Genomic DNA, 26229 nt, shown 5'->3' with positions numbered 1-26229 from the left:
AAAATAGTAAATTGTTATGAATGTATGAGGTACAAATATTTTCAGAAATTAGAACATGTCACTCAAATACAATGGAAAAAATACAGAAAAGATACCAAGGTGTCAGCTTTTGAAGTGGCTGTGTGACAGAAACTCTACGCAAATGAATCCGAGAGGTCATGCTGGATAAAGTACAGTAGTTCCTCTTGACGTACTTGTCTAATTTCTTGAAAATGAATGCTTTGGTAAGGAAGTACTTACCGGAGCCTTTGTTTATAGGGAAGCCTAATGAGATCGATTTTTTTTTCTTACACAAATGAAGTTTGTGTAACTTCACAAATGACGTTTTTCCACTGTGATTTTACTGAGAAAATCCTGCAGACTTCTGTAGTTTGGTGAGTTCTCCACTAAGGCAACCAAAAAAAATGAAGATTTAAGGGACATTTATACAACAAGTAGGATGTAGAGGTGAAGGCTAACAGAGTGAACCCTTCCCAAGAGTTAGCACACTACAAGGCAGTGAAACGACAGGGAACAGAACAATTATTACATTATGAGTGTGTTTCTGGTGGGCCACAAAGGGATCAGAGCCTGCTCACACCAGAATATGTTATGTGTTGCCAGTTACATACTTTAAAAAACACAACAAACAGTATGTTAACATTTCTGGACATACAGTTTTGTTTGCAACATGAGAACGTACAGTAAGAAATCAGAGGAGGCCTTTTGGCCCATCTGGCCTGTTTGCTAGTTAGTGGCTTATTGATTTAAGGATCTTATCCAGTCATTTCTGGAAGGAAGCCAGGGTATCAGGTTCCACCACATGGCTGGGCAGCTTGTTCCATAACTCTTTGAATAAAGAGGTACCTCCAGTATTTAAGTGCACTTCAAGATAGTCCTCATATTCCTTTTGTGTCCTCTTATTAGTGTCCACTGTGTGGACATTACCGACGCCGTGGAGGATTTTGAATACTTCTGTGTCAGGTCCCCTCATAATCTTCTCTGTTCCAGACTAAAACGGTGCAGCTCTTTCAGGCTTTCAGTGAGGGATATCCCGTTAAGGCTCCGAGTTGCTCTTCTCTCAGCTGACTTCTGAGGAGCATTACCATTCTTTTGTAATGGGGTGGCCAAAATGTTGCACAATATTCTAGGAGGCCTAACTAGTGCATTGTACAAACAGTCATAGTATCCTTATGTTCTAATTCTACACTGATGACTTTTTGTATTGCTATTTTTCTTGCTTTGCTAAGTACCCCTTCCAGCTTGGTGTTTCCCATTTTGTACTTATAGATAGTTTTTACTGCCTGTATGCGAAACCCTGCCTTGAATTTTATCTTAAATATTTTTTAATTGGATTCTTTCTACAATGTTTGTTAATTTGTTAATTTGGTATTATATGCAACCTTGGCTGGTTTTGTCACTATACCATACTCTAGATCATCGATAGTGTTTTGTAAGTGCTGCTGAGGTGGCTGAAAGCACATACTGTACATGAAACGGGGGCAGTGAAATACGGTTTTAGTTTAAATGGTATTTTCTGAAGGGCACAGTCCTTTAGATTTTATAATTATGGTCTCTAACAGCTAAATATTTGGAAACTGAAGCAGTTGAAGAGTCCTCAGCATCAGTCCTAGTGTTTCTTTGGACATGTAAAACTATATTCAAGTTGGGTTATGCAATATGCTTTTAATGTCAATTCAATGTGATCACCAAAACACTGACCCTGACCCTGAGAGGCTTTCGCTGTGCCGAGATAGGAATTCCTTCATCAGACACAGCCTTAGCTTAAGCTCTTGCATCAGCAGTTTTGTCAAAATCTTTCTTAATCTCTTGTACTTTTTTCAGAAGCAATTGTAGGATTTTGTCACACTGGGTGTCATGGGGGCATTAAATTGCAGATTTGCTCAGAACCTCCAATTATTCCTATGATAAGATTAACCAAAATAAAAAAAAAACAACAAGCCAGATCCTTGACGAAGATAAACAGTCAAAGACTGAAATGTGATATAGTAGAGAACAGTCTTTTACAGATCAGAAAACATAATTAGCGGGAACCACAACAAAAAACCCTTAATAATTCAGAGTTAGCTAATGGTTTATTTCCCCTTATTATGCCCTTTATTACTCTGTCATGAATGTTTCTGGGTGTCCAAAGTGTCTAATTAGGTTTTTTTTAATTTAAGAATGCTGTGAAAGTTGTGACAGACTTGCATTAGATTTTTACCTACTGAATTTGCTGGGCAATTAAACTTGGAAGATTGATCCACCAAATTAGTCTGCTTGACGTGATTTGACTGTAATTTAAACTAATGTAGATAATCACTGTTACTAGTCAGATGAATCATTTTTTCCTCTGGAGGTGAGTCATTTCAAATCACAATGTCATTAAAAAGTGGCACAGAAATTTACTTGGGCCTGGATTGAATCAAAACTGCTACCCTTCCTCCAATTGCAAATTACCAGCCTAGTAGGTTGGCAGGTTTTCATTGGGTGGATGCAAGAAGCCTTTGGCAAACAACGAGTATGGAAGTCTAATTTGTGATTGGTGGAGGCATCCAGATATTCATTGAAACATACTGCTAGATGAAGAAAGGGGAAAGCAACTTATCACTTAACATTTCAGCAAATTCACAAAGTGATTATCAGGAAAATTACAAAACATTTTTGTAGGTAGAACACTGTATTGAACTGTGTATTGAATTGTATTGAACCGACATGTCAAAGATAAAGTCATTATGATTCATTATACTGGTTAACACTTGGCATTAACATGGTTGATCAACAGAATGTCTATAGTGAAAGTCAAAAGGTAGTGGCTTATGTGGCCACCACTGCAAGAAATAAAAGTTGTATATCTGCAATGTATGCTTGGTGCCTTGATGTGTTCTGTCCCATTCCTACTGTACAGCCTGTATCTGTTACAAACGTATCTCACAAAAGAGGAGTTTTTACACAATCATAGTGAGGATGTGCTTCAGGATGTTAAGATGCACCATAGTGAGATCCCTGGAGTAAATCAATGTAGACCCCTGTAGTTAAGTTGCCATTCAATCACTACAAGTGCAGGAGTAGCGAGTAGATACTTCTAATTAGATCATCTATCTTGTAGCTCCCCATCGATTGGTCTGTTGCACCCTACAATTAACATATTGCTATGCACATCTGCTCTTGTTGATGTCAATCAGTGTGATAAACAGAAAACCTTAATTCTTTGCTAAGGAGGACTTGATCTCCCTGCTGACACGTCCATACAAGGTGATGTAGTTCAGCTTCAAAAATGCAGATTGTCACGCCCGACATCCCTCCCTAGAGGGAGCTCCACTGCTCCCAATATTGTTCGTGTGATTTAGTTCTCCAGGTGTACCCTTTTAGTGTTATTATTTAAAGACTAGCTCCTCCAGTCCTCGGGGCTCATTATTAGGGTAAGATGTCGCGAGGCCCGCCTGGCACCAGGAAACCCTACGTCCGTCTCCTGAGGGCACAGGCCTCATCCCTGACACCTCCCGCTCCCTGAGCCCGGGGTCTGGAGGATCTCGCCCCGTCACCCTTGGACCTCCATGTTTCGTCTGTCCGTGTGCTCCCCCCTCCCGGGGATTTTAACTTTGTCGCGTCCCAGGATGGATTTCTAGTTGATGGACTCTTGGACTGTGCTTTGACCTCCTCTTGGACCCGTTTGGATTTGGATGCCGTTTTGCCTTCCCCTGTACACTGTCTCACGGACTGTCACTATTATTTTGTGCACTATTAAACCCCTGTGTGTTCCCTTTTACCACGCCTCCTGTTTTCTCGAGCCCTTACCGCATCGCATAGGGTCTTCTATAAGATCTGACATGGATTCCAGTCCGTGTTCCTGACACAGATGTCATTAAGAGTTGATCCCCCAATAAGTGGAGCATATTGGTTATTTTCTCTGGTATTCTTTCTTGATTTTCACCATACTTGACATTCAGCAGATTACATCACTTCATCGCCTGTGCCCTATAAACTGAGATTTAGTGCTTATGCAACAAAGTCACTTACTGTAAGTGTATCAAGGTCAAAGTCAATCATGAATGATTATTTCATTAAAAACCAAGCAAGCATTTATTCCACTTTTATATAGTAATTTCTGTTATAATGTGTGTAGCCATTACACAAATTGGCTATAACATAACTGTAGTAATAGAGAACACTTGTTCCATAATGCGGGCAGTTGTTGGCTGTAACACAGCTTAAGTACACTGGAACTAGTTGCACATGTACAGTAGAGTAAAAATGGTTGTGCAGCTTAGCACAAACAACACAGTATTGGCATCAGTGGGGTGTCTGTGCTCAGCAACTATGTTTTCATTATTTGGAAACATTGTTTGAAAATGTATTCTACATTCTCTTTGATAAGTTAAAAAAATTACAGTTGTGTATATTGTTAAAAAACATTTTTTTCTCACCATCCCCCCTCCACTGCTTAATTTCTCATTGTTACAATGTAAATTTTGAGGCTTATTATGCCTTCTTTAATCAATTTTTACAGTTTTCTGTTGAAAATTGTCACCAAAACATATTCCACAGATTAATAATGTGACCAGTTACAATAGAAAACAAGCTTTCTACCCCCTAAGCCCTTAATTTCCATTGCACCAATGGTTTCTATTGCACAGTGTTTTCTAGGAACACAGTAATTGTTATAGCAGAAATGGCAGTGCTTTATTTTCCCCAGAAAACATTTTCCTTAAAGAAGCCAGGACATGGGTTTTGATAACACAGCTACCTGTAGGTACTCGTTCCAGAGTCCCACTAAAAAGTGTAAAACAGTTTCTCCTGTTTACAGTTTAAAATGTTCTTTGTAGCTCTACTTGCATTCTTGGGTGAATCTTTTTCTGCTTTGGTCCTATTCATTATTGCTTCCACTTTTTCAGGCACTCTAACAAATTAATGAATTAACCTTTTTTAATTCTATTAATTAAATTTAACGATTGAAAGCTTACCTTCTTAAACCTCTAACACTTTTGTTTTATGTTAATTCTATTTAATTTAGCAATTTGACTTAACTCAGACATGTTCTCATTTTTTAACGAGGTAAACATCCATTTTATAACGTAGCTATTTCCCTTTTATCATTTAAATGTTTATCATTATTATCTGAGACACTTCCTTCTTTACTGTTCTGTCACTGTTGTAATACTGCAAATAACTTTTTTTTATTTTCACTACCATTGCAATATTCTTTTCAATCTCTGTCAACTCGTTTAATATTCTTTTTTACCTGTACACCCAGCCAGGTTCAAGGTAAATATTTGACGTATTAACATAAGTTGTATATGACTTGATTGTGACATTTCAACAGAAGACTTTTTTTCTGCATGCCAAAAGGGTTGTACTAGATATGAACCAGAGTGCTTCTCAGGGGAAATTGACATTGCCATATTTTGGTGATAAACTCTTGAGTGTCTTACAAATTTGCAAACGTTAGCTGGAAAATATGCTAATGTTGTAACACACACAGCTGATGCTGAGCACAGCACCAATCTTAACCTCTCTGATTGCAGATGTTTAGTTTCAGAAGAGAAACTGGGAGAGCTGGAGCGTCTTTTTTTCAGTCTTGGAATTTAACAAGTTTAACTCAAAAAATATTTTTTGTTTAGCCACGTTAAAGGACTATTTCATTTGTTTGCTCATTACTAATATTATGATCAGTGGTATGATGGAAGAACTTGATTGCTGCTGTTGCAGAACCTGAGATGCTTCAGATGCTTTGTTGATTAATTGCTTTTCGTTTTGCATTTGGATTTAAAAAATATCACATTTGTTACAGAAGATGGACAAATTGCTGACATTTAGAAAAATTAATTTCAGTTTCACAAATATATATTTATTTTCGTTTTTAAAATGATACTTGCTGATTTACTGTGTTCACGGAATGCTAAAGCCCTGCAATGTTCTCTTGCTCATGATAAGATGTGTGAAACTATGTTATATACAATAAATACAGATGCATATATCTCTAAAGAGGGTTCATGTAGCATTGTCTTCTGTTGAATTCTGGCACTGAATATTTGTGCATTGTCCAGCTGCAAAATCTGCACTTCTGAATTGATTTGCAGGAACAGAAAACCTGCTGGTTCAAGGCCAAGCAGTGGACGTAGCCTCTGTCTGTCCCAGAGGCACTTTTTTGTTAAAGGAGATCCCATCCCACATCATTAGACTCCTAGCACCCTAGAGGTTATTTGTACAGATTCTTAATCAGCTGATTTTGGCAAATGTGATTCAACTAAAAAATAAGACACCTCAATGTTCCTGATCTGGCTCTTTTGATAGGAAACTTGAAGATTTCATTTTGAAGTGTGGTCCCGCAAGTTAAAGATAAAATGCTTTCAAAAATATAACTGCCGCCCATCCAAAACAAATGAATATCACAGTGCTATTGATGTCCAAGGCACCTGAACCTCCCTATAGGTACTGTAGCTGTCATTATTTCACACGTTTCTGATATCTTGTTCCAGCCGTGCCAGAATCCAATCTGAGCTCTATCCTCTGTGCATATGATTTTGCTTTTCATGTTCTTCTGAAGAAACATCCCTGTTAATACTGCTGAAGAACAATATTTTCCTTCAGTGTCTAAAAGAAAGGGTTAAGGAAACAGAATACCCTTAAATAAAACGTCTGCACAAGCTTTTTTTTTCAGATTATATCGAGCTGTGCTATCAAGCATCATGGTAGGCTGTCATGTAATAGCTGTCGTGTTAGCTGTAGTCTTGATATTCAAAACTTGGCTTCAATCAATAGGTTTGAAATCATTATGTGTTCAGACATCTTTGTAGAGTACTGTAAGTGTTGGGGGGAGTGATTCTATCTAGCAAAAATAATCTGTAGAACATTCCAGTTCTTTTGTGCTAATTTATAATCTCTTTATCATGGACAATACAATATATTTTTAAAGATGATTCTGGTCCTGTTTAAGGAACTCCAAAGTTCCTGAAGTTGTTTAATTGGTATAACACTAACGGGGAAGCATCAACATCTAAAATTGTATGAGTAACGGAAATCTTGTATGGGTGCATCTTTCTCAACTTTTATTTTTTGGTAATTTTATCATTTTCCATGTTGTTTTTTCTATCCTTGGACTATGCTATCACCACTTTCATTATTTTTTTTACAGTCCAAACAAATAGACCAACTTTAGTCATGCCAGATGCAGAATGATACACAGCAGATCAGTAACTGTAGATTTTATGAAGCCACTGTCTAAAGTAACAAGGACTATATAAGACACAAGGAAGGATCTTATTTTTTAGTAGAAGAATAAACATATGTTTGATGAAAAATGGATTGTGGTATATACAGTAGACATCTATATGTCTATATACTGTAGACATCTGGGCAGTATAGTCTCTGTTTTCTGTACTTTACATGAATGCATTTGTAGAAACATAGGACACAATTTGAAATATCCTAAATTACAATTACACTTGTAATTGCAAATTAATCTGTCCCACTTTCAATCTAACATTATTAATACCAGATGATTTTTTATTTACAGGATGTAGTCCAGATTATATAGCCCCAATATACTTATCAGTTTTTTTTTGCAAGAAGCACATTTGGCTAGAAAATAATTATTGGTACAAATATGGCTTTACAGTGAAAAACAACAATTGATTAAGAAAACATTCATTATTCAATATAACCTCAAATAGTTTCACACTTGAAAATGTCTCTTTCAAAACTAGAGAGTAAAATGTGACAATAGACCTGTTACAATTTTTTTTAATGTACCATATAAACCAAAAGAACTAATCCATGAACAAGCTTGGTAGGACTATAACATTGTTCTGCATTTTTGATATAACACAATGTATCATAATGCTAATGTGGCATATAACATCTTATAACTCATTTATCATGATTAAAATGCATGTTTTTAAAAATGTGAACAAGCACGTCTAACATAGTACTAAAATGAAGTGTTTCATTCAGTCCGAAGGGAGGTTTCACTTTAAGGATTACGATTCTTTTACTCGAATTTGAAAGTGCAGATTTAAGACCAGTTCTATTTTGTTTCATTTAGAGCTGCAAAAGTCCTTTAAACGAGACGGTCCTTCCGTTCACACATGAATCTATGATTTGTGATATATGACTTAGTCTTAGTTGTCAACAGTCGTTTGAATGTAGCATGCTATGTGGAAAATGCTGAACACATTTTCACTGTGTGCTAACACTTACATTTGGTCTTTTTTGCAGCTAGTTATGGACCCTACCCAATTTGTAAAGGCTGCTCAGTTTGTTCCAAAGACAATGGATGCCTCAGCTGCCAGCCACGGTTATTTTTATTCCTTCGGCGGGAAGGAATGAGACAATATGGAGAGTGCTTGCATGCCTGTCCATCAGGATTCTATGGTCTTCGCGCTCCAGAAATGAATATCTGCTCAAGTAGGTATTTTGTGTCTCTTCCTTTACTTCTGCTAAGTGCTGATGGAAAACATGAAAACAGTGGGTTGTCCCTTAGAAGGGCTTCGTGATCAATCTCAGAGTAACCAAAGCAGGTTTGTTTTAAAACCAAATTTCAGGAATGGCATGCTTGTTGTGAAGCAAATGTGTGTGTTTTGGCACATCAGTACCTTCAATGCTCCATTTCTTGTACCGATATTGTATTATGTTTCCAACCTTTTAACAAGACGTTCTTTAGTATAAGAACTATACGAGGTACTGTATATAACTGTAACAATAAGAAAGTATACTGCAAGTGTTGTTAGTAGAACACTGCAACTCATATGCTGAAGTTCATGTTTAGATAAACTCAACATCACACAGACTTTAATGCATGGTACATAAAAGAAAATGAGACAACTGAAACTATTTTATATTGTTTTAGAGCAAAGTGAGATGCACCATGTCAGAATCACTTAAATTATATGTACACATGGGTGCATCAAACTTGCGGTTTTCCATTTTATATTTGTAGTTTATGTTTTTGCTACCTGCATACAACACCCTGAACCTACGGAGTAAAATTCAAATGTCATCTTGTGAAACATGTGTTTCACACATGTGTTTCAGGACTGTCCTGAATGTGGTCTAGTTGATTTTTTAAAATCCATTACAGCTTCCTGTTATTTGCTAATCCTTTGAGTTTAGGATCAACTGCATTCTTGACTAACTGTTTAGCTATTCAAGAATCTAAATCATTGATATAACTGATGAAGAGAAATGGTCCTCATTTTGTTCCTTGAGATACACCATTAATCCCAACAACCTAATTTTAATTATCTAAAATCTGAACAAAGGACTTTTGTTTCTGCTATAAGTTATTTAATAATATTTTTTAATTATTTGCATGTGAAACATTTCCCTTTCTGTGTTATAAGGTGTATTCTGATGAAAGCAGTTAATAACAAAATAAGATAACCCCATAATTAAATAAAGAAAGATTACAGATTCATGTATTATACTGTAATTCTACTTCTAGACTCTGTTTGTACTGCAGGTCGTAAGTAGCTCTTAACCACAATAAATCAAGCTTTTGCTCGATCTAATACATTGTACATCTCCGTCTTACCTTATTTTGAAATGCCCTGAATCAAATAATCTGCTTTACAAGTTTACATAAAAGCCTGTGGTGTTAGTTGAGTATTTCATATGAAAACAAAAGAAAGCTTAACTGTTTTTTGAGCTAAACTAATATCTGGACTCAATTGGAATGAAGCCTCCATCAAACACCTCAGATCTAATGCCCAATAGAACTAAAACCTGTTATAAAGATGTAGTGTAAGAACATTTACCAGATGGTGGCAAAATAATTTTGAGTGGAAAATCTAATTTTAAATTTCTCAGATTTAATTCTTGAATTGAAATAGGCTGTAAAAGGAATTGCAGTATTGATAAAGTTCCTCTGCTTCCCAGCGTAAGGCGAACTGGAAAACCCTGAAGTAACTCTTCACAGATAGATGAAAATAAGAGGAAAAAGACATTTTGTTCTTTCACATATTATATATTACCTTTTTTTCTCCCAGAGTCTTGTGTTTTTTAATATAAACTATACAGATATGTGGCGAGTCACTCAAAGTGCCTTTCCAAGCGAACTGTTCTCAGAATAAAACCCCATGTTGTCATATAGTATCAAATCTACATGGGTAGGCTACTTTGATGTGATTGCAATTTGGTCATGACTTCATAATCCAACTTTTCTTTGACCCTCTACTTTTTGTTACACTATTTATGTCATTTTCACTAAATATTTAAGTTTATCCGGTATAATCGGATATTCTACTGAGTTCATACAAATGCTAACTGTAAGATTACTGGAAACAATTTGTGTGACAGCATACCAACTGTTAGTAGCTCTTAACATTAACTCTTTGCATGGCTAATGGTTACTGAACGCCTGAAGGAAGAAATGATAATTTTACTGTTCCTAATTACTATTACCATGTATTGTTTTTTGGTTGAATACAATAAAGTCAGTAATGTAATAAGATATTGATTACATCTACTTTTTTTAAAAGCGAGGTGCCCCTGTCCAATCTTATTGTGCTTTACTGGATTGGTCCCCTTAAAAGTTAAATTAATTTCAAGCGCTACAGAGCATAGTCAACTTGTTTCCTGCTTTATTTGAGTTCTTAACAACTCGATTAAAAACTACTGTTAACATCAATGTTCAAAATGATGTTTTCTAGCTCTTTAGCACTAGATCATTTAATGAGACTATAAAATCTGAACGATTTCTTGGTCCTGGCAAACAGATTTTGGCACCTGATAGGAATCCCAAAATGAAAGCATAAAACCAAACTACTGGTACTGTAAAAAGCAGGAACTGAGACAAAGTGTTCTTGCTGTTTAGTAAAAGCAAAACAAATTTCTACAAATGTTATTTTCTTTTTCAACCTCCTAGCAATGTGTGGCACTAATGGGGAGTATTTTGTTTACACCAATATTAGTTTTACAGCAAACTATTTGTTATCATGAGTTCTTGGATGCAAACAAAAGGCATTTACATTATGAAAATACAGATGAAGGGAAGTTATTAACTGGAAAAAAGGCCTAATCATAACTTGCATTACTGGCATCTGTACTTGCAGATTTACATTGCGTAAATCTCAATCAGACAGAATAAACAGTAAATAGAAAGTCAGTTCATTGAAACTACAATTTATCCTTGCTAATTAAAACAAATAGTAAGTATTTCTCAGAAATTCTCAATTGCAGCTCATGTGAATCTATAGTGCCCTGACTTTTGGTTTGTAGTCTGGGGAGATACAAATTAATTTAATTTTTAAATCAAGTGTTGCCTGTTGCACTTTCAGGAATTCTGGGATAGAAAAACCCGATTATATAAACATTTTCATTTTAATACCTTACTATACCCATTAAATGTGGTTACATTGGTGACTAGTTAATTCATGTGGGTCTGAAGTCACAGAAAAACTTAAATTCTTTTAAATGTGGAGGATAAAGTCAATATATAAACTGTATTTGTAAGTTATTTGCTGGTTGCTTTTCCCAGGTGGGGAAGATTGTTCTGTTTTTCAACACAGTCCCCTTCCACGTCCACACACTTCTGTTTTTGTTTTTCAAGGCTGTGGGTGCTTTTGTAATCATAAAATTTTTGTTGGCTCTTGAGCCGTTTTTCCACACCTTGTTACAATAACAGAAGTGGTCTCTGTGACTTTGAAAAGCTAACTTCACTGGGCCAAACAGTTGAAACTTCAACAGCAGGGAGATGTGGACTGAGACCTAGGTGGGGTGACAGTTTAAAACCAGACTTTTTGTGTTACTGCACTGTTCTTCTTGTGTTGCCATGTCACAGAATGTCTCCAGTGGTGTTAGCCTCCTGGCTCTTTTGTGTGTATTCATGGCTTCGGGTACAGTATATACTGTGTGTGCAGGGTATACTCTACGCTGTCCAACTTACTGTTTCATGGTGCATGTTGAAATGGTAGACATGAACACTCTTCTGGATCCAAATATTGCCGTAATTATTTTTGTGACTTTTGGCCATAGCTTGAACTTTTTTGATGTCGATAAAATAGGAGTTTCCGTTGCATGGATACCTTACATTACAATCCATCGCATGTAGTGAAGGCCGGTTTTACCCACCTCACTTACAGTTTGCAGAATCCCAGAGGTGGAAGTGGCAGTTTAGTACTGAAAAAAACCCCAACATAATTTCATTACAAAGGCATACATAACCTTGTGAGTTGGTACACAAGTGTGTGAATGTGCAAGAAGTCTGTGTTTTGACATGATGCTTCGCCTACCTGCAAAGTATTTTTGGGTGGATAGTCATACTTCACAAATTTAATTTGATTTATTAATGCACCCTCCTAGATTAACATGTCATTTTATTAAAAAATCATTAAATAAACAAAACAAAACAAAATACTTCAACAAAGTGATGTAGTAGTTAGCCATGGTACTTCACAAGATTTGAGGCACCTTCTGTGTGGGGAGTTTGCATGTTCTCCTTGGGGTATTCTCTGGGTGCTCCAGTTTTTTCCTTGTTCAAATGCATGACGTGCCAGCTGGGTTTATTGGTATCTCTGAGTTATCCTTGCGTGCTAGAAATATTGCCAGGATAAGAGACTTTCTAATGATGGATAAAATTGATTTTTCACAATCAGACATGGATAGTTATTTTTTATATAACCACGAATAACATTTATTACATGCTCAAAGTGTTTTCTAAAGGACTGCTACATTTAAAAAGTTTTATGCACATGGCTTCTCTTAGTTTTAATATGTTAACCAATGAATCTGAACAGCATCAAATAATTTCAGCTGAACATGCAATGAAGTACGTTAGTACTTACTGGAATGTATTTAAAAATATTCTATGCTTCACAAAATTACGTTTTATGTAAAATGCCAGCAAAACGCATTCTCCTTTTATTGTAGTCCATATTTTATTATCGTATCAGAATACGATGAGCAATTTTCTTTCAGTTTGGGGAGTTAAAAAAAATCAGTTTATATCTGTGGCCTATTTTTAATCAAATGATTTTAGTAGGTCCTTTTAATGTTACTTTGATTCTAGCAATATGGATCTCACAATTACTCTTAATAGTGGTAATAGAAACAACAGTATTCGGGCTTGGAGAATCAGCTGGACTTGGTAAATTGCTCATAAGACCTCATTTTAATCAGCTTCAGATGAAGTGGTCACACGGATGACTTTTGCCCAGTGTACTTGTATACATGGCAAGTGTGCAACACCCTGTGCTTTCCACACATGACATCATGCCACCAAATTGAGGATGCACAAGTTTTAACACGTCTGCACAGGCTTGGAGAATTGGGGCCATATGTCTTTTATCAACTGGGAAAGCACACATTGAATCTGGTGATGCTTCTCAAGCCAAAGGGAGCTTCTCTGCCAACGTCTGTAACTGAAACTAACCATATAGATTTCATTGCTTTAAGTAACTGTAACTTGCAAGAATTGTCAATAGATGCCTAGACTTTAAAAATTTAGTTTATTCCTTTTTTATCTCTGGTGAAGGCCACCACAGTCAAAAATATATATTAAATTATTCCTTTCGTTACACATTTTAACACTCCAGTATGAGCTAATGGAGTTTACATTTCTAGAATTACCTCACTTTGTTTGTAGCCATTCGATACCTGTGTTAGAGCTGGTCCTTAAGTAACTAGTAACAAATGGTAGCTGCCCAGGATAAGTATACAATGAGGCGTTTTTTATACAAATGTGAAAGGCTTATTATTATTGGTAGTGATAGCAGCATTATTAGTATTAGTTGTTAAGGATTAATAAATAAATAATTAATAAATAATAAATAATAAACTTGTAACTGTTTTGTTTAGATTCTAAGTGTTTTTAAGAGTAATGGTATTTAATTTTTCAAGTTTAATTTTTTTTTCAGAAACTCATTTTTAACTGATTCTCCTCTGTGCTACATCTGACTTTACTAAGTAGGAAGATGGTTTCCAGATGTTAGAATGTTTCAGCTGATAAAACGCTGTATTGACTAGCCTGTTTTCTCAATCAAGAAGCATGCCTGGTGAACTAGAACAATATTTATAGTTGCTCTATTCGTAATGCACCAACTAAAATCATTTGCGTTGTAAAAAAAGAAAAGCAGATTCATCTTCTACTAATATTCTTTAGATATTAGAGATTCAAATGCATAGGCAAAGCAACCTTTATATATTTTGAAATAAAACAATTAGAATAACAATTTTGTGATGGGACAAAGTACAGTGTTATCACACTAAACTTTAAATTGTCCTTTACTTTGTAATACTGCATATTATTTTACAGTAATATTTTCAGTTAGGGATATCTGATTTTGTAACCAGACAAGCATTTTTACAGAAAAAATAAAAACAGCCTTACTAACCAAAATTCATAAATAAAGAAAGCAAGGGGCAAATTCAGGGTAAATAAGATACTAAATAAAAGATTTTGGTTTATACTTCTGCAATTTTAAATCAGCAAGATTCTCAGTGTATAATCACTCCTGGTGCTTGGGCAATACAAGATAAAGCAACTCCTAATTATTTCCTATCCCCATTCTGTGAGAACATCTTAATCAATTCTGAACTCCTTGAGGGGAGCCTGCCAAGACAGAGACCCCATCAAGCTGAGAGTCAAATTACCAATGTCCAGGAAATGTGCTTCAAAAATTACAGAACAATGTGCCTGTATACTGCACGGGAGCTGACACCTTAGGCTTCAGGTCTGGGTAATTTTATTTTTTAATGTAATTTTCTAAATTCACATGCTTCTGTACATCAGAAATGATGAGTAGATTTTGTATTCTGTGTTTGCTGGTTCCTTTAATGCTGTTAGTCAGCCCATGAAGCCTGGAGTTCACATACTGTAGGTTAGGCCACACCACTCTTAGCCTTTTTTAAATGTAGTGTGTAAACCATGTGTGGTGTCAGGTAAATGTTGCAGTTCATGGTGGAACTGAGGCATGCAATAGGAAGCTGAACAAAGACGTCTTCTGTAGATTGGCATGTGCATGAGTTGTTGTTAAAAACATCTTGTTGTCTCCTGGAGAAAAATGTCAAAGCAGCTGCAGAGTTTTACAGCTGATCATGCTGGGATAGGCTTGACTGAGGGCCTCTGAGCAGACATGTTCCCGAAGACAGTAATGGAATCGATCTCTTTGATTTTTTTTAGCTATACACAAGGGTCAAATTTCCATTTTTTGTGGAACTAATTGGCTATTTGTTTACTTAGCTTTTGAGATGGTTGATGAACAGGCACATTATTTGGAAATGTAATATGTACAGTACACTGGTAGAGATCTGTGGTTTTTACTGTCAATACCTTTGAAACTTCTGATCAAGTTTTAAGTTTTGTGACGGTACTAATTTCTTCCAAGTGCCACTTCGTAGGTACTGTGTACATTCTGTTCTTGCTGAATAAAGTGATGTTAAATGAAAAATTACCTTGACTGCAGAGATGCATAATGGCGATTAACAGAATGTCAGATATTGAAGTTGTCATTACTTCCCTGTTCAGAAAACCCAAATAATAATAATAATAATAATAATAATAATAATAATAATAATAATAATAATAATAATATCCTTACACTTACATAGTGCTTTTCTGGACACCCCCCTCAAAGCGCTTCACAGGTAATGGGGACTCCCCTCCACCACCACCAATGTGCAGCATCCACAGTTTTTTTATTGTACTCTGTATAAGTGAAGTGGTGAATGCTAGTCCGTAAAACACCATTAAAAGTCTATCATTTAAGCGAGAAACAACCTTGTTTACAAAGCTGTAAGTAAAATTGAATGCTGATAAGTAGACATTTGAATGTAGTGGCCGAGGAGCCAGGGGGTTCTAAAATAACATTTTTTTAGTGAAGTTTCTTAGTGCCTCAACAGGCAAATGCCTGCGTTAGGGTTACTGAGAACATTGTGCCCTACTGTCCAGAAATTGATTGTGGGTTTTCATCTAGGGAATGTTATTAGCAGACAATAGAATGAAGTAGTCACAGCTGGTCAGGTGTTGCTGGGGTTGAATTGGTCGGATCCTGACAAGCAACTTGCAAAAGGCAGGGTACACCCTGGATTCAGACACAGAAATACAATCCCAGACACACACACACTCACACCTAGGGCCAATTCTCCCAGAAGCCAGTTAACCTGCCAGTAGTATTGGACAGGAGGAAACCCACATGAACATTGGGACATACAACTCCCCACAGATAATGCCCCAGGCCGGTTATTGAACGAGGGGCCCAAGCGCTGTAGGCAAAAAACTGCACCAGCATGTCATCCTAAACAGAAATAATATTTTCCATAAATGTCAGGCAAATACAATAGCTCTCTGAGTACATTGAAGGCTGCAACTTCAGCACCTTGTAGCCTGATTTCATTGGCTCTCAGAAACTAAGTAAAGGTTGTCCCTGAGCAGTCCTTAGAGAGGTGAAATCTCTGAGGAGAACCAGGCTTGTCCTCTGTGTGGTGCTGGTGGGTCAGTCTTCCTTCTGGCCCACAAATTCCAAACCAGGGCGCAGCTGTGTGGGAAAGGTGGTACGATTTGTGAGAGCTGGGGTTGCCTCGCATGTGTGAAGCGGGATGAAAAGTGCAATATAAATGCAAGGAAGTATGTTAATCTCACTGTACGGACCATAGGATAGGTATTGCATATGACTGAATCCCATTGCATCATGGTGCAGTGTGCCAACTATTTCAGATCTGGAAAACATTCCGCATCACCTCCGAACACAAGCTGTTGTCTTAAACTATCTAGCCTGCTATGTTGCAGATCTGCCACATGCTGAACCCTGAAGGTTACAGCAGCAGCATTTCAGTGAAAGTGTGCCTGCACGAATGGAAATATTTGCCAACAATATAGCTATAGCGACAGTACTGTATATACACACAGCGTTGTAAAAAAGCTATGGACCCAAAGAAAGAGTGTACCATGATGAAAATCATGCACTATAAATCAATTGATTTTTTAAAAAAACCTAAATGATACATGATACTAGTTGAGACGGCAGTGAGGAGCAGTGGTTTGTGCTCTGGGCTTATAAATGGAGGTAGATTTATATAGATGATGCTGGTGGAATGCCGCTGTTTTGCCCTTTATCAAGGGACTTGGATTTCTCCAATACAACGCCCAGTTCTATTAATGGGTCATCTCCAGGTTGTCATTATTAATGAGGATTTGTTCTCAGTTGACTTAAATGAGTTAATTAAAGGTATATTATTATTATTATTATTATTATTATTTCAGGGATACACTAACAAGTTACAGTAAGTGATGTCACTTCGCTATAATAATTTAACAGTAAATGTTTTATTTTTACATTAAAGCTGTTAATCTATCATATGTATTTTGCTTTATATACTGTATCCAGATTTTCGTTGTTTCTCTAACTATTTTGAATACTGTGTATATTTTGTAAATTTTTACAAAATATATCTGTGCTGCTATACTGTGGTTTAATTTGTTTTTAATTTGAGCAGACTGCATGCTGGGCAAGTGGTTGTGATCAGTTTGGTACCTTTCAACTGTAGAAACAGGGCTTGCGCTCTCTTTGTAGGAAAAGATTCTAGTTTCCCCTTTGATTTGTGTTTGAGAATGATTTGCAATGAAAATTATGAGAAATTTTTCTGGTCATGTGGTCTCTGAAAAGTCAAATGTTTTGGAATCCAGCATTGCTTTGAGCTTGTATGATATAACTTACTCGTACATTGTTTTTCTGTTTTCAGTCCAAACCACAGTGGAGAAACACTCTAGCCACAAGGCCCTCAGGATTAGATAATTCAAAAGCTTGCTGATTCGATTTAGAATGCACTTGACAGGAAAACCATGCAAAACAGAATTTTAAAAAGAAAAAAATTATACTTTGACAAAATGAAATATTACTAAGCTTACTGCTTGAATACCTTTGAATTTCTTATTTGTGATATGGATTTTCTAGGTTTCTTCACATGTAGAAACAGTAAAACAAAAAGAGTATTAAAGGCATTAAATTGAACTCGTTTTACATTGGATTATTTATGCTGCACCAGATATAGAGACCTGCTTTTTTCTTAGGTTACCTGTGGCATCTAGGCAGGATGTTAAACAACCCTCTACTAACAAGTGTATGGCAGAAAAAACAATTAGGGCAAACTTCCTCTATTCAATGGAGAGTATGTGAATATAGGTACGCAATTTCAAGGATTTATTGAATTATGAATTAAAAACATGACTCAGCATGCTAGCCAGGCAAGTTGTTGAGATGGGGAGCAAAGGGATCATATGCCATGCCTTTGTGTTACTGACATACTTTGTGTGCCCTGTTGCCCCTTTTGGATATCAACACAGAAGCAAACATATCACATTTAATTACCTTTTCTTAAAATTGCAGTTTCACGTCAATTTAAATCAATGTTAATTTAAAAGCAAATGTTTGCGAACTCCTGTCATCCATAAATCAAAGGTGTCACTGCTAGGTTAGAAACATTCATTATTGACATTTCTGTATTTTTATAGTTTACATTTATTACAGTATGTGGGCGCTGGATTCATGCAGTTCTGGAAACAGCTCGTTCATTTTCTGATTTTTGCTCTCCGGCCACACAGAGCATGACTAATCTGCTTTGGTTCAAAACAACGTACTGAAGGCAATGTTTATCAATAGGTTACGCACAGGAACATACATTATTTAGAGAAACAGACCAATTCAATAGTTACTTTAAGCTACTAACTGTAATTTACTTTCACAAGCTTCATATTCTTATTTCACATTTCCCTCTCATTTGGATAATGTCCAAAAACTTGGAAATCATAAGTGGAATGAAGAAGGGCAATGTCTTGTACCAATGACTTAGGCATCTTTTTCTCAGCTCTATTGAATTGGGCTTTTAAAGCACTTGCAAAGGAGGTCTACCTGTTCATGAAAACTGGAAGCACGTTGTATAATCCCACTTGTCCCAAAGCCAAGATGACATTTTTGGCATGTCTGTATTAGGTCAACCCTGTTTGCAGATCCTGTTGCACTTTGTGCCCATGAAGAAAACCAGCAACAGAGCCACATGGATTGTCTGTTCCAAGTATTATTCCATGTTTTTCCTCACAAGCAATACCAAGAACACTGGTCATGGGACAGGGTTTCACACAGCAGCCATTTGGTAACCCTTGACAATGCAATTCCATGCATTGTGCAATCTCAGATGAGTGATAACTTGTCACTCTTGAGAGATTTAAGTATTCATATGTGGAAGGCACACACCATCTTTGTAAGACTCACAAATATATACAGTACCTGGAACAACGTGAATCTATGGAATTTAAAAATCACCCAGCATCGCTTGTCTGCTGCCAAGAGAAGAAATTAACAGATTGCACATCTGGCAAGAAAATGTCTCCAACATCTAACACGCAGCCTTGCAGTCCTTAGACAGATTTAGCTTTAGTCAGATACATGGTACTTGCCAAAAAGTGAGATAAGAAATGTCAAGAGACCAACTGGATGTCCAAAAGATGTATTTTGCCCATCTTTAACCATATCTTGAGGCTCCTGAGGCTCTCTTGACACCTATATCAATGAATGGGAAGCTCTGACAAGCAATATACTGTACACAACTTCCATTAGAGCTGTGATACCTACACGCAATATCATGATGTGAAATGTCTCATTCAGCTTTGGAATAAGTACACCTTATTGGAATGTAGAGTTTTTATGGTTGAACGGAGATCGAAACATGTTGTTCAACAATGAACGCTCTTGGATTCCACTCTTTTTATGTGTTTTATAATACGTTTGTGTTTATTTTTCTGTGTTCTTCAACATTTTCTTTCATTTCAAAAACTTTACAAGGTAATAAAGTAAAAAGGATTTTAAATAGCTCTCAAATTATACTAACCCCCCAAATTTATTTTACTTTAAAACCCGAAGGTTGTTGTTAGTTGTAAATAACTGAAAGTCACACAACAAGCCACAGCTTGAAATAAGTACCAGATGTTTTTTTTCCTGTTTTCAGCAAAGGCATTCAGGTGATGACAGGCTTGAGTGGAACTAGATTCAAAGAAGAAAAAAAAGACTTTTTGTGGTGAAGAACCACTGCCTTCCAATTATGGATCTCGTTTATTAGGTCTCAATCTTGCCTGCAAATTGACATGAATTTTAGTGTAAAAAATGTATTATTGTAAGTGAAACATACTGTAAAGCAGTGGGACACGGATGGTTTTATCTACATATAATGCTGAGCACAGCTTTTTTTAACAATGCATAATTCGATGTGTATATGTACAAATATTACTTACAATGCCTTGAGAAAGAATTATGAAATTTACAAAATGATGCATGTGCATTGCTGTAAAACTCTTCAAGACAACAGTTTGCATGCTCATCTGAAGACCTCTTAGGGTAAGATACATTACAGTATATGTCAGCAAAAACTAAAGATAAAAAAATGAAATTGATCTATTGTGTGAGAATGTACAGCTATGAACTCAGTATTTGCGCCTTTGGCAGCAGTTATAGCCAAAAGGCTTTTTGGGTGGGTCTACCAAGTTTACACACTCGCTTGGTGCAATTTGTGCCCATTCTTTGTAGAGATTTGATCAAGCTCTCTTGAATTGCTTAGGTATTTCTTATAGACAGCAGTTTTCAAGTCTTTACACACATTCCCCAGAGGATTCAAATCAGGATTTGACTTGGCCACTCAAGGACAATCACTTTATTGGCCATTTTGAAGTGTGCCTTGTGCTTTGGCCTTTTGCTTTTGTACACTGTCTTATTGAAAGGTGAATATTGTCGCTGTTTTAAGGCATGAAGCGGTTTCTATCCAAGATTTGCCTCAACAGTAATGATCTCTTTATTTCTTTATGTATTTTTTGCTTTCAATGCGTGAAGCAGGTTGTATCTACAACAAATAATATTTGCTACTTCAAAGAGTCAAGGCTGCACGCTTTAAAGCAAAAAAAATCGTTAACTGTAAAATGGTCTGAATACGTCTGCAAAGGCACTGCTTGTGTGTTTAAAGATTTGGGCATACATTGGCTCAATTTGAGTTCATTGAAAAGAAAAATCCTTATCCGCCGCGTAAGTTCCATTTTTTCTGTGGTTCAGCAATGTGGTCCTGCACGCAACCCCCCTTCAATCTTCCCTCTCTGTTATGTGGCTGTTCACACTTACTCTTTTCAAAGGGTTAGAATGTGCAGTGGCAGGAAGTGGTTATACCAATGGTGTCTGTGTTAAAGCTGGCACATTCCACCATTAACATATAACCATATTCAGAGTGATTGAAGCTCTGCGCTCTATGAAGGCAGTCCAAGAAGTATGTACTTTTATGTTCTATTATTCATCATATTCTTACTCCCTTTCAGCTCCTTCTATTTGCTGCCAGGACTGTGTGTTTCTCATTTTGTACCCATCCATTTTGGAATTGCCTACTGTGTCTTTACATTTTGGCTCGCAGCAATGGCACCTGTGCTACAATGAGGTTGGGCCAACATGCCGTTTCAACATGCCGTTTTCGTTTCGGGCAACACGATGCCTTGCGGGAACATGAGTTTCAATTGGCGGAGTAGCAGATCTCAGTCTGGTGTCACTGCAAACCTTCGGGTGCTCAGGAATTTGTAGGAGTCGCTCTTCATTGAGAGTCAAGAGAACCCCTTGGCAACTCGTTCTTTGCCACAGCATGGCCAGACAGGGAATCCCAGCCACAGTCAGCTAGTGATGTGACCCAAGCTTGAATTTGTGATATCTGGGCTGTAAAGTGGAGCCTGCACTTGCCTGTGCATGTGGCTATTACTGTTTGAGCCACTGGGCAGCCTGCTTGCATCTTTTGTTTGCACGGAATAAACCATCCATCCATTTTCTAACTTCTTTATCCAATCGAGGTTTGTGGAGGAGCCGGAGCCTGTCCCGGCAAGCAGTAGGCACAAGGCAGGATACACCCTGGAGGGGACCCCAGTCCATCTCAGGGCGGACACACGGACACAAATGCTGTGTGAACGCTCACTCACGCCAGGGCCTGTTTTCCCAGAAGCCAATTAAGCGATCAGTGCGTGTTTGGACTGTGAGAGGAAACTGGAGCACCAGGAGGAAACCCTCATGGGCATTGGGAAACCAGGCACACTCCACAATAGCACCCCAGGTCTGGAATTGAACCCAAGGACCCAGTCAGGCTAACCACCATGCTTCCATGCCGCCCTGTAAAGAATAACATGAAATGGAAATAGGCTGGGTGATACACTGGCTTGGTGGTGGCTGACTAATCCCACTCTTAGTGGTGCTCAAGCTATTGTTTGCCACCACTTGGGAAAGTCACAGTGGACTAGTGATATGTTCCAAATGTGGTGACCCTCAAAATGTTGAGAATAAATGACACACAAAATTATATATTGAAGAAGAACATACTTTCTCCTCACATAAACGTAAACGTATTACGCAATGGCTCATTACAGGATAAAAGTCTGGATCGGATATCCATTTAGAGGGCCTAGGTATCTGTGTTTTCAAACTGGAAAGTTTTGCATTATGTAGATTGAAGGGTTTGCAAAGTTTGTTGAAAGAACTCACATACTGTAGCTTTATCAGGCTCATTTTCCTATTACTGATTGTCAGCTAAGATTTAGAAAACAATACATGAAAACAGACATTGACATCACATCAAAGGATGATCTGTAGATTAACGGAAAAACAGTTCATAAATAAGAACAGTATTGACTATTTTGACTTCTGTTTTCTCATTGTTGATTTTTGTTGTCTGATATAATTCGCTGCAATTATAGTGTTTCTGCTCTAGATCAACATGACATGTAAGACTGATGTGCCAGATTTTGCTTTGATGTGCTCAATAGGCCAAAATCAATTCAGTATTAACAATAAATACTTTTTTCTTTTGAATGTTTTGAAGTCCAGCTGAAACATCCATCTAAGAGTTCACTCTGATACAACACTCTCACCGTCGTTTTTAATAGAAGACCCCAATCAAGTTAAATTTTCAAAGTAAAAACTGTATTTCCGATAAATACCAGAATACAAACATAGGAATTCAGAGTAACCTGTCATCAGTAACTTAGCCAATGGCTAATTAATTAATCATATGATGAATCAATAAATTTTGCCGAGGCTAATTTAATTGCTAAGAGAATATGTATTCAAATTATGATTGATATTTCTAAATTTACAGTCTACTATTTTGGCTAAAACCATAACATACATCGTGGTGAGGAAACACAGGGACTGTCAGATGCTGATGAGAAATCAGCTGCATCTAAGAAATGTGCATGTCACAGTTTCACCCAGATGTAGAACCTTATATAACGGGATTAATGAGAAATGCTTAAAATTGTTTCATTTAGCAAAACCCATATATAAACCTAAATAAAATCTCAATAACAACAATAAGTTATCATTCTGAAATGTAATACATTTTCAGACACATTTTGGCAGATCTTTTAGAATCTACGGTATGCCTGGTCTCACAATCATACTATACGTGGTACGTTCCAAATATCTGCAACAAATGTTTTGAAATATTCTTGTTGCATGCATGTAGCAGAGTATAACTTATATCTTATATAACAGAGTATAGCCAGCAGCCATATCGCCCTGCAACTCACAACTGGCAAACCACCGAAGCTAAGCAGGTGTGAGCCTGGTCAGTACCTGGATGAGAGTCCTCCTGGGAAAAACTAAGGTTGCTGCTGGAAGAGGTGTTAGTGGGGCCAGCAGGGGGCGCTCACCCTGTGGTCCATGTAGGTCCTAATGCCCCAGTATAGTGATGGGGACACTATACTGTAAATAAGCGCTGTCCTTCGGATGAGACGTAAAACCGAGGTCCTAACTCTCTGCGGTCATTAAAAATCCCAGGGCTTTTCTCGAAAAGAGTAGGGGTGTAACCCCGGCGTCCTGGCCAAATTTCCCATTGGCCCTCACCAATCATGGCCTCCTAATAATCCCCCTCTATGAATTGGCTTCATTACTCTGCTGTCCTCCCCACTGATAGCTGATGTGTGGTGAGCGTTCTGGCGCACTATGGCTGCCGTTGCATCATCCAGGTGGATGCTGCACATTGGTGATGGTGATGGAGGGGAGTCCCCATTACTGGACACTCCCCATTTAGTGGAGTGTCCAGAAAAGCTCTATATGAGTGTAAGCAATTATTAATTATAATTATAACTTTGGAAAACAAGTTAAACAAGGTAAACAATTACCAAAGTACCAGCGACCAGCCATAAGCATTTCAATGGAAAAGCTCTTTATTATTTAATATTTTAAGTTATTGACTAAAGGGAAGATAAAACATTGATACAGATTTTGTTTTTAGGATGATGGATTTATTTGAGCAAATCAAAAACATGAGACCAAAGCAGATGGGCAAAAGACATATTTGTGTCCAACTACAGAGGAATGCTGACAAGGAGGGATGATGGGTAGTGTGAGGTGTTATAATTAAGAGGCATGATTGCTTGAACCTTTTGGGGCCTTGAAGGGTTAGAGATAAAAGAGTAAACCTTGTTTTTAAATGGGAAAACACATTTTTTGAAAAAAAAAAGGACATGAACAACCCAGGGGGTCTAGTATGCAGAACACAGCTTGAGGAAAACAGGAACTGCACTGACATTTGTTGGAAAGACAGAAGAAGAGTGTGATTTGGAATTGGAAGAGGGAATCAAGTAATCTGAAACCTAGAGTCTAGTCACTAAGTTGGAGTTTCTAAGGAGTGCTATAAATCAGACATCTCCTGGAAACTCTTTTTTCTTTTTAATTACGCTTAACAGTAACTTGAGTGATTTAATGCATGTAATTTGCAGTGTCTGACATGCTATTTGCAGTGTAAGATTGTGATCATATGTCATGATACTCTTTCTTTTTTAAATGTAAAGCTTGGGTGGTAAGTGAGATGAAAAGGATACTTTGGCCCCTCATAGATCTTTAATGGGTATTTAGGATAAATGTACAAAATACACATATCTGTAATTTGGAATTTCATACTTATAAAGATTTAGGGCTTCATTATATATTTTAAATCTGAACCAAGATGGCTCTATCAGTTTCAGAAAACCACAGCAGTGTGCCAGTTGAAGATATTGTATGTCCTTTAGAGTACAAAACTTCATTTGAGCTAGGTAGTACTTAAGAAGGCTGTTATTGGGCAAAATTATTATTTATATCCCTGAATATGTTAACTGCAGATAATTATTCAAAAATAAGTACTTTTTATGCGCTGTTGTTCTGTGAGCCACTTAGAAACAAATTAAGCAATTATCACTTTAAGCAGCAGAGATACTAAGAGTATTAGAAAACTCCCCTCCTCAGTGTCAGCTAACAAAGAGATTCAAACACAGTCACCTGTAATTGTGTTACTCTGCTTTGCTTCATTTTGACATCAGATAAACTTTCATTTCAAGGCCAGATCAGCTCTGCTATTGATATCCTTCTTATGTCTAGTGTTTTAATTAAGTCGGGGCTCTTTCAACATGGAAATATTATACTGGGATGTGCATGGAATTTATTGGGCACTTAAAGACTAAACAGAGCTATGCAAAAAATATAACGTACATCATCATTGTACAGTATGTGGCATTTTTCAGAAGTACTTAGATTGGAGTCTGAGGAAAGCTGCACTCTCATGAAGACTCGCTTTTAATGGCATAGCTCCGAGGACAAGAGCAGTGCATGAACTCTGAGGTCTTGCTTGAATACCAGTGTAGGTCAGGATGTCAGCCCATAACAACCTTTTCACCTCTAGTGTGTGGTCAAGACTTCCCTGGAAACAAAAACAGCAGCTAACGTAATTGTGGGCTGTGCAGATAAAAAAACCAAACCTTGTTTTTCGTCTCTGTGTGTCCCCGAAATTGAAAAACTTTATTTTTCCATTTGATCTATCAGTTTTTTAAAAACTTTTTAAATTGCTTAAAAAAATTCTGCTGATTTATGCCATGGACAAGAGAAATCCTTCAATCCCACATGCATCCTCTTTTATGGAATTATTTTGATGAAGTTTTGTTGCTTCTTTTACAATCTGGGTTATTGCTTTGTATATTTTTTTTATACGGTTTATTCTTAACAGTACAAAAGATCGAAAGAGAAAGGTACTTTTGAACCCCCTTAATACATTACCAACAACATTTGTACAATTACTGCATTTTCAACCAATTTAAGAAAAGACCTTAACTAATTTGTTATAATAGAGGAAATAGCTTAAAATAGTTCAAATTACATTTTTTTAAAAAAAGTATAATTCTTTCCTGTTCAAGGAAACAGTTGTTCTTTGTTTTTCTGTGGGTGAAAATTTAATTTTAAAGTTACCACTGCAGTAAAGCAAGAAAAGGGCCAGATA

General features: G+C 36.9%; 1 protein-coding gene across 2 annotated transcripts in view; it reads left to right on the top strand.

Annotated features, from left to right (window-relative positions):
- The window catches only part of rspo2 (R-spondin 2), an 88915-nt gene that overhangs the window by 26965 nt on the left and 35721 nt on the right, over positions 1-26229 (top strand). Inside the window, exon 2 of one of the 2 annotated variants that reach the window (XM_015356844.2) lies at positions 8201-8385. In XM_015356844.2, coding sequence (XP_015212330.1) covers positions 8304-8385 — 82 coding nt within the window. In that variant the 5' untranslated portion in view covers positions 8201-8303. Of the gene's footprint in view, positions 1-8196; positions 8386-26229 lie in introns of both variants that reach the window. The other variant, XM_015356842.2, reaches the window with a different exon arrangement.

The sequence above is a fragment of the Lepisosteus oculatus genome, chromosome 10 (assembly GCF_040954835.1).
Source record: "Lepisosteus oculatus isolate fLepOcu1 chromosome 10, fLepOcu1.hap2, whole genome shotgun sequence".
In the NCBI taxonomy this organism is placed as follows: Eukaryota; Metazoa; Chordata; class Actinopteri; order Semionotiformes; family Lepisosteidae; genus Lepisosteus; species Lepisosteus oculatus.
This window is presented reverse-complemented; position numbering and strand designations above follow the sequence as displayed.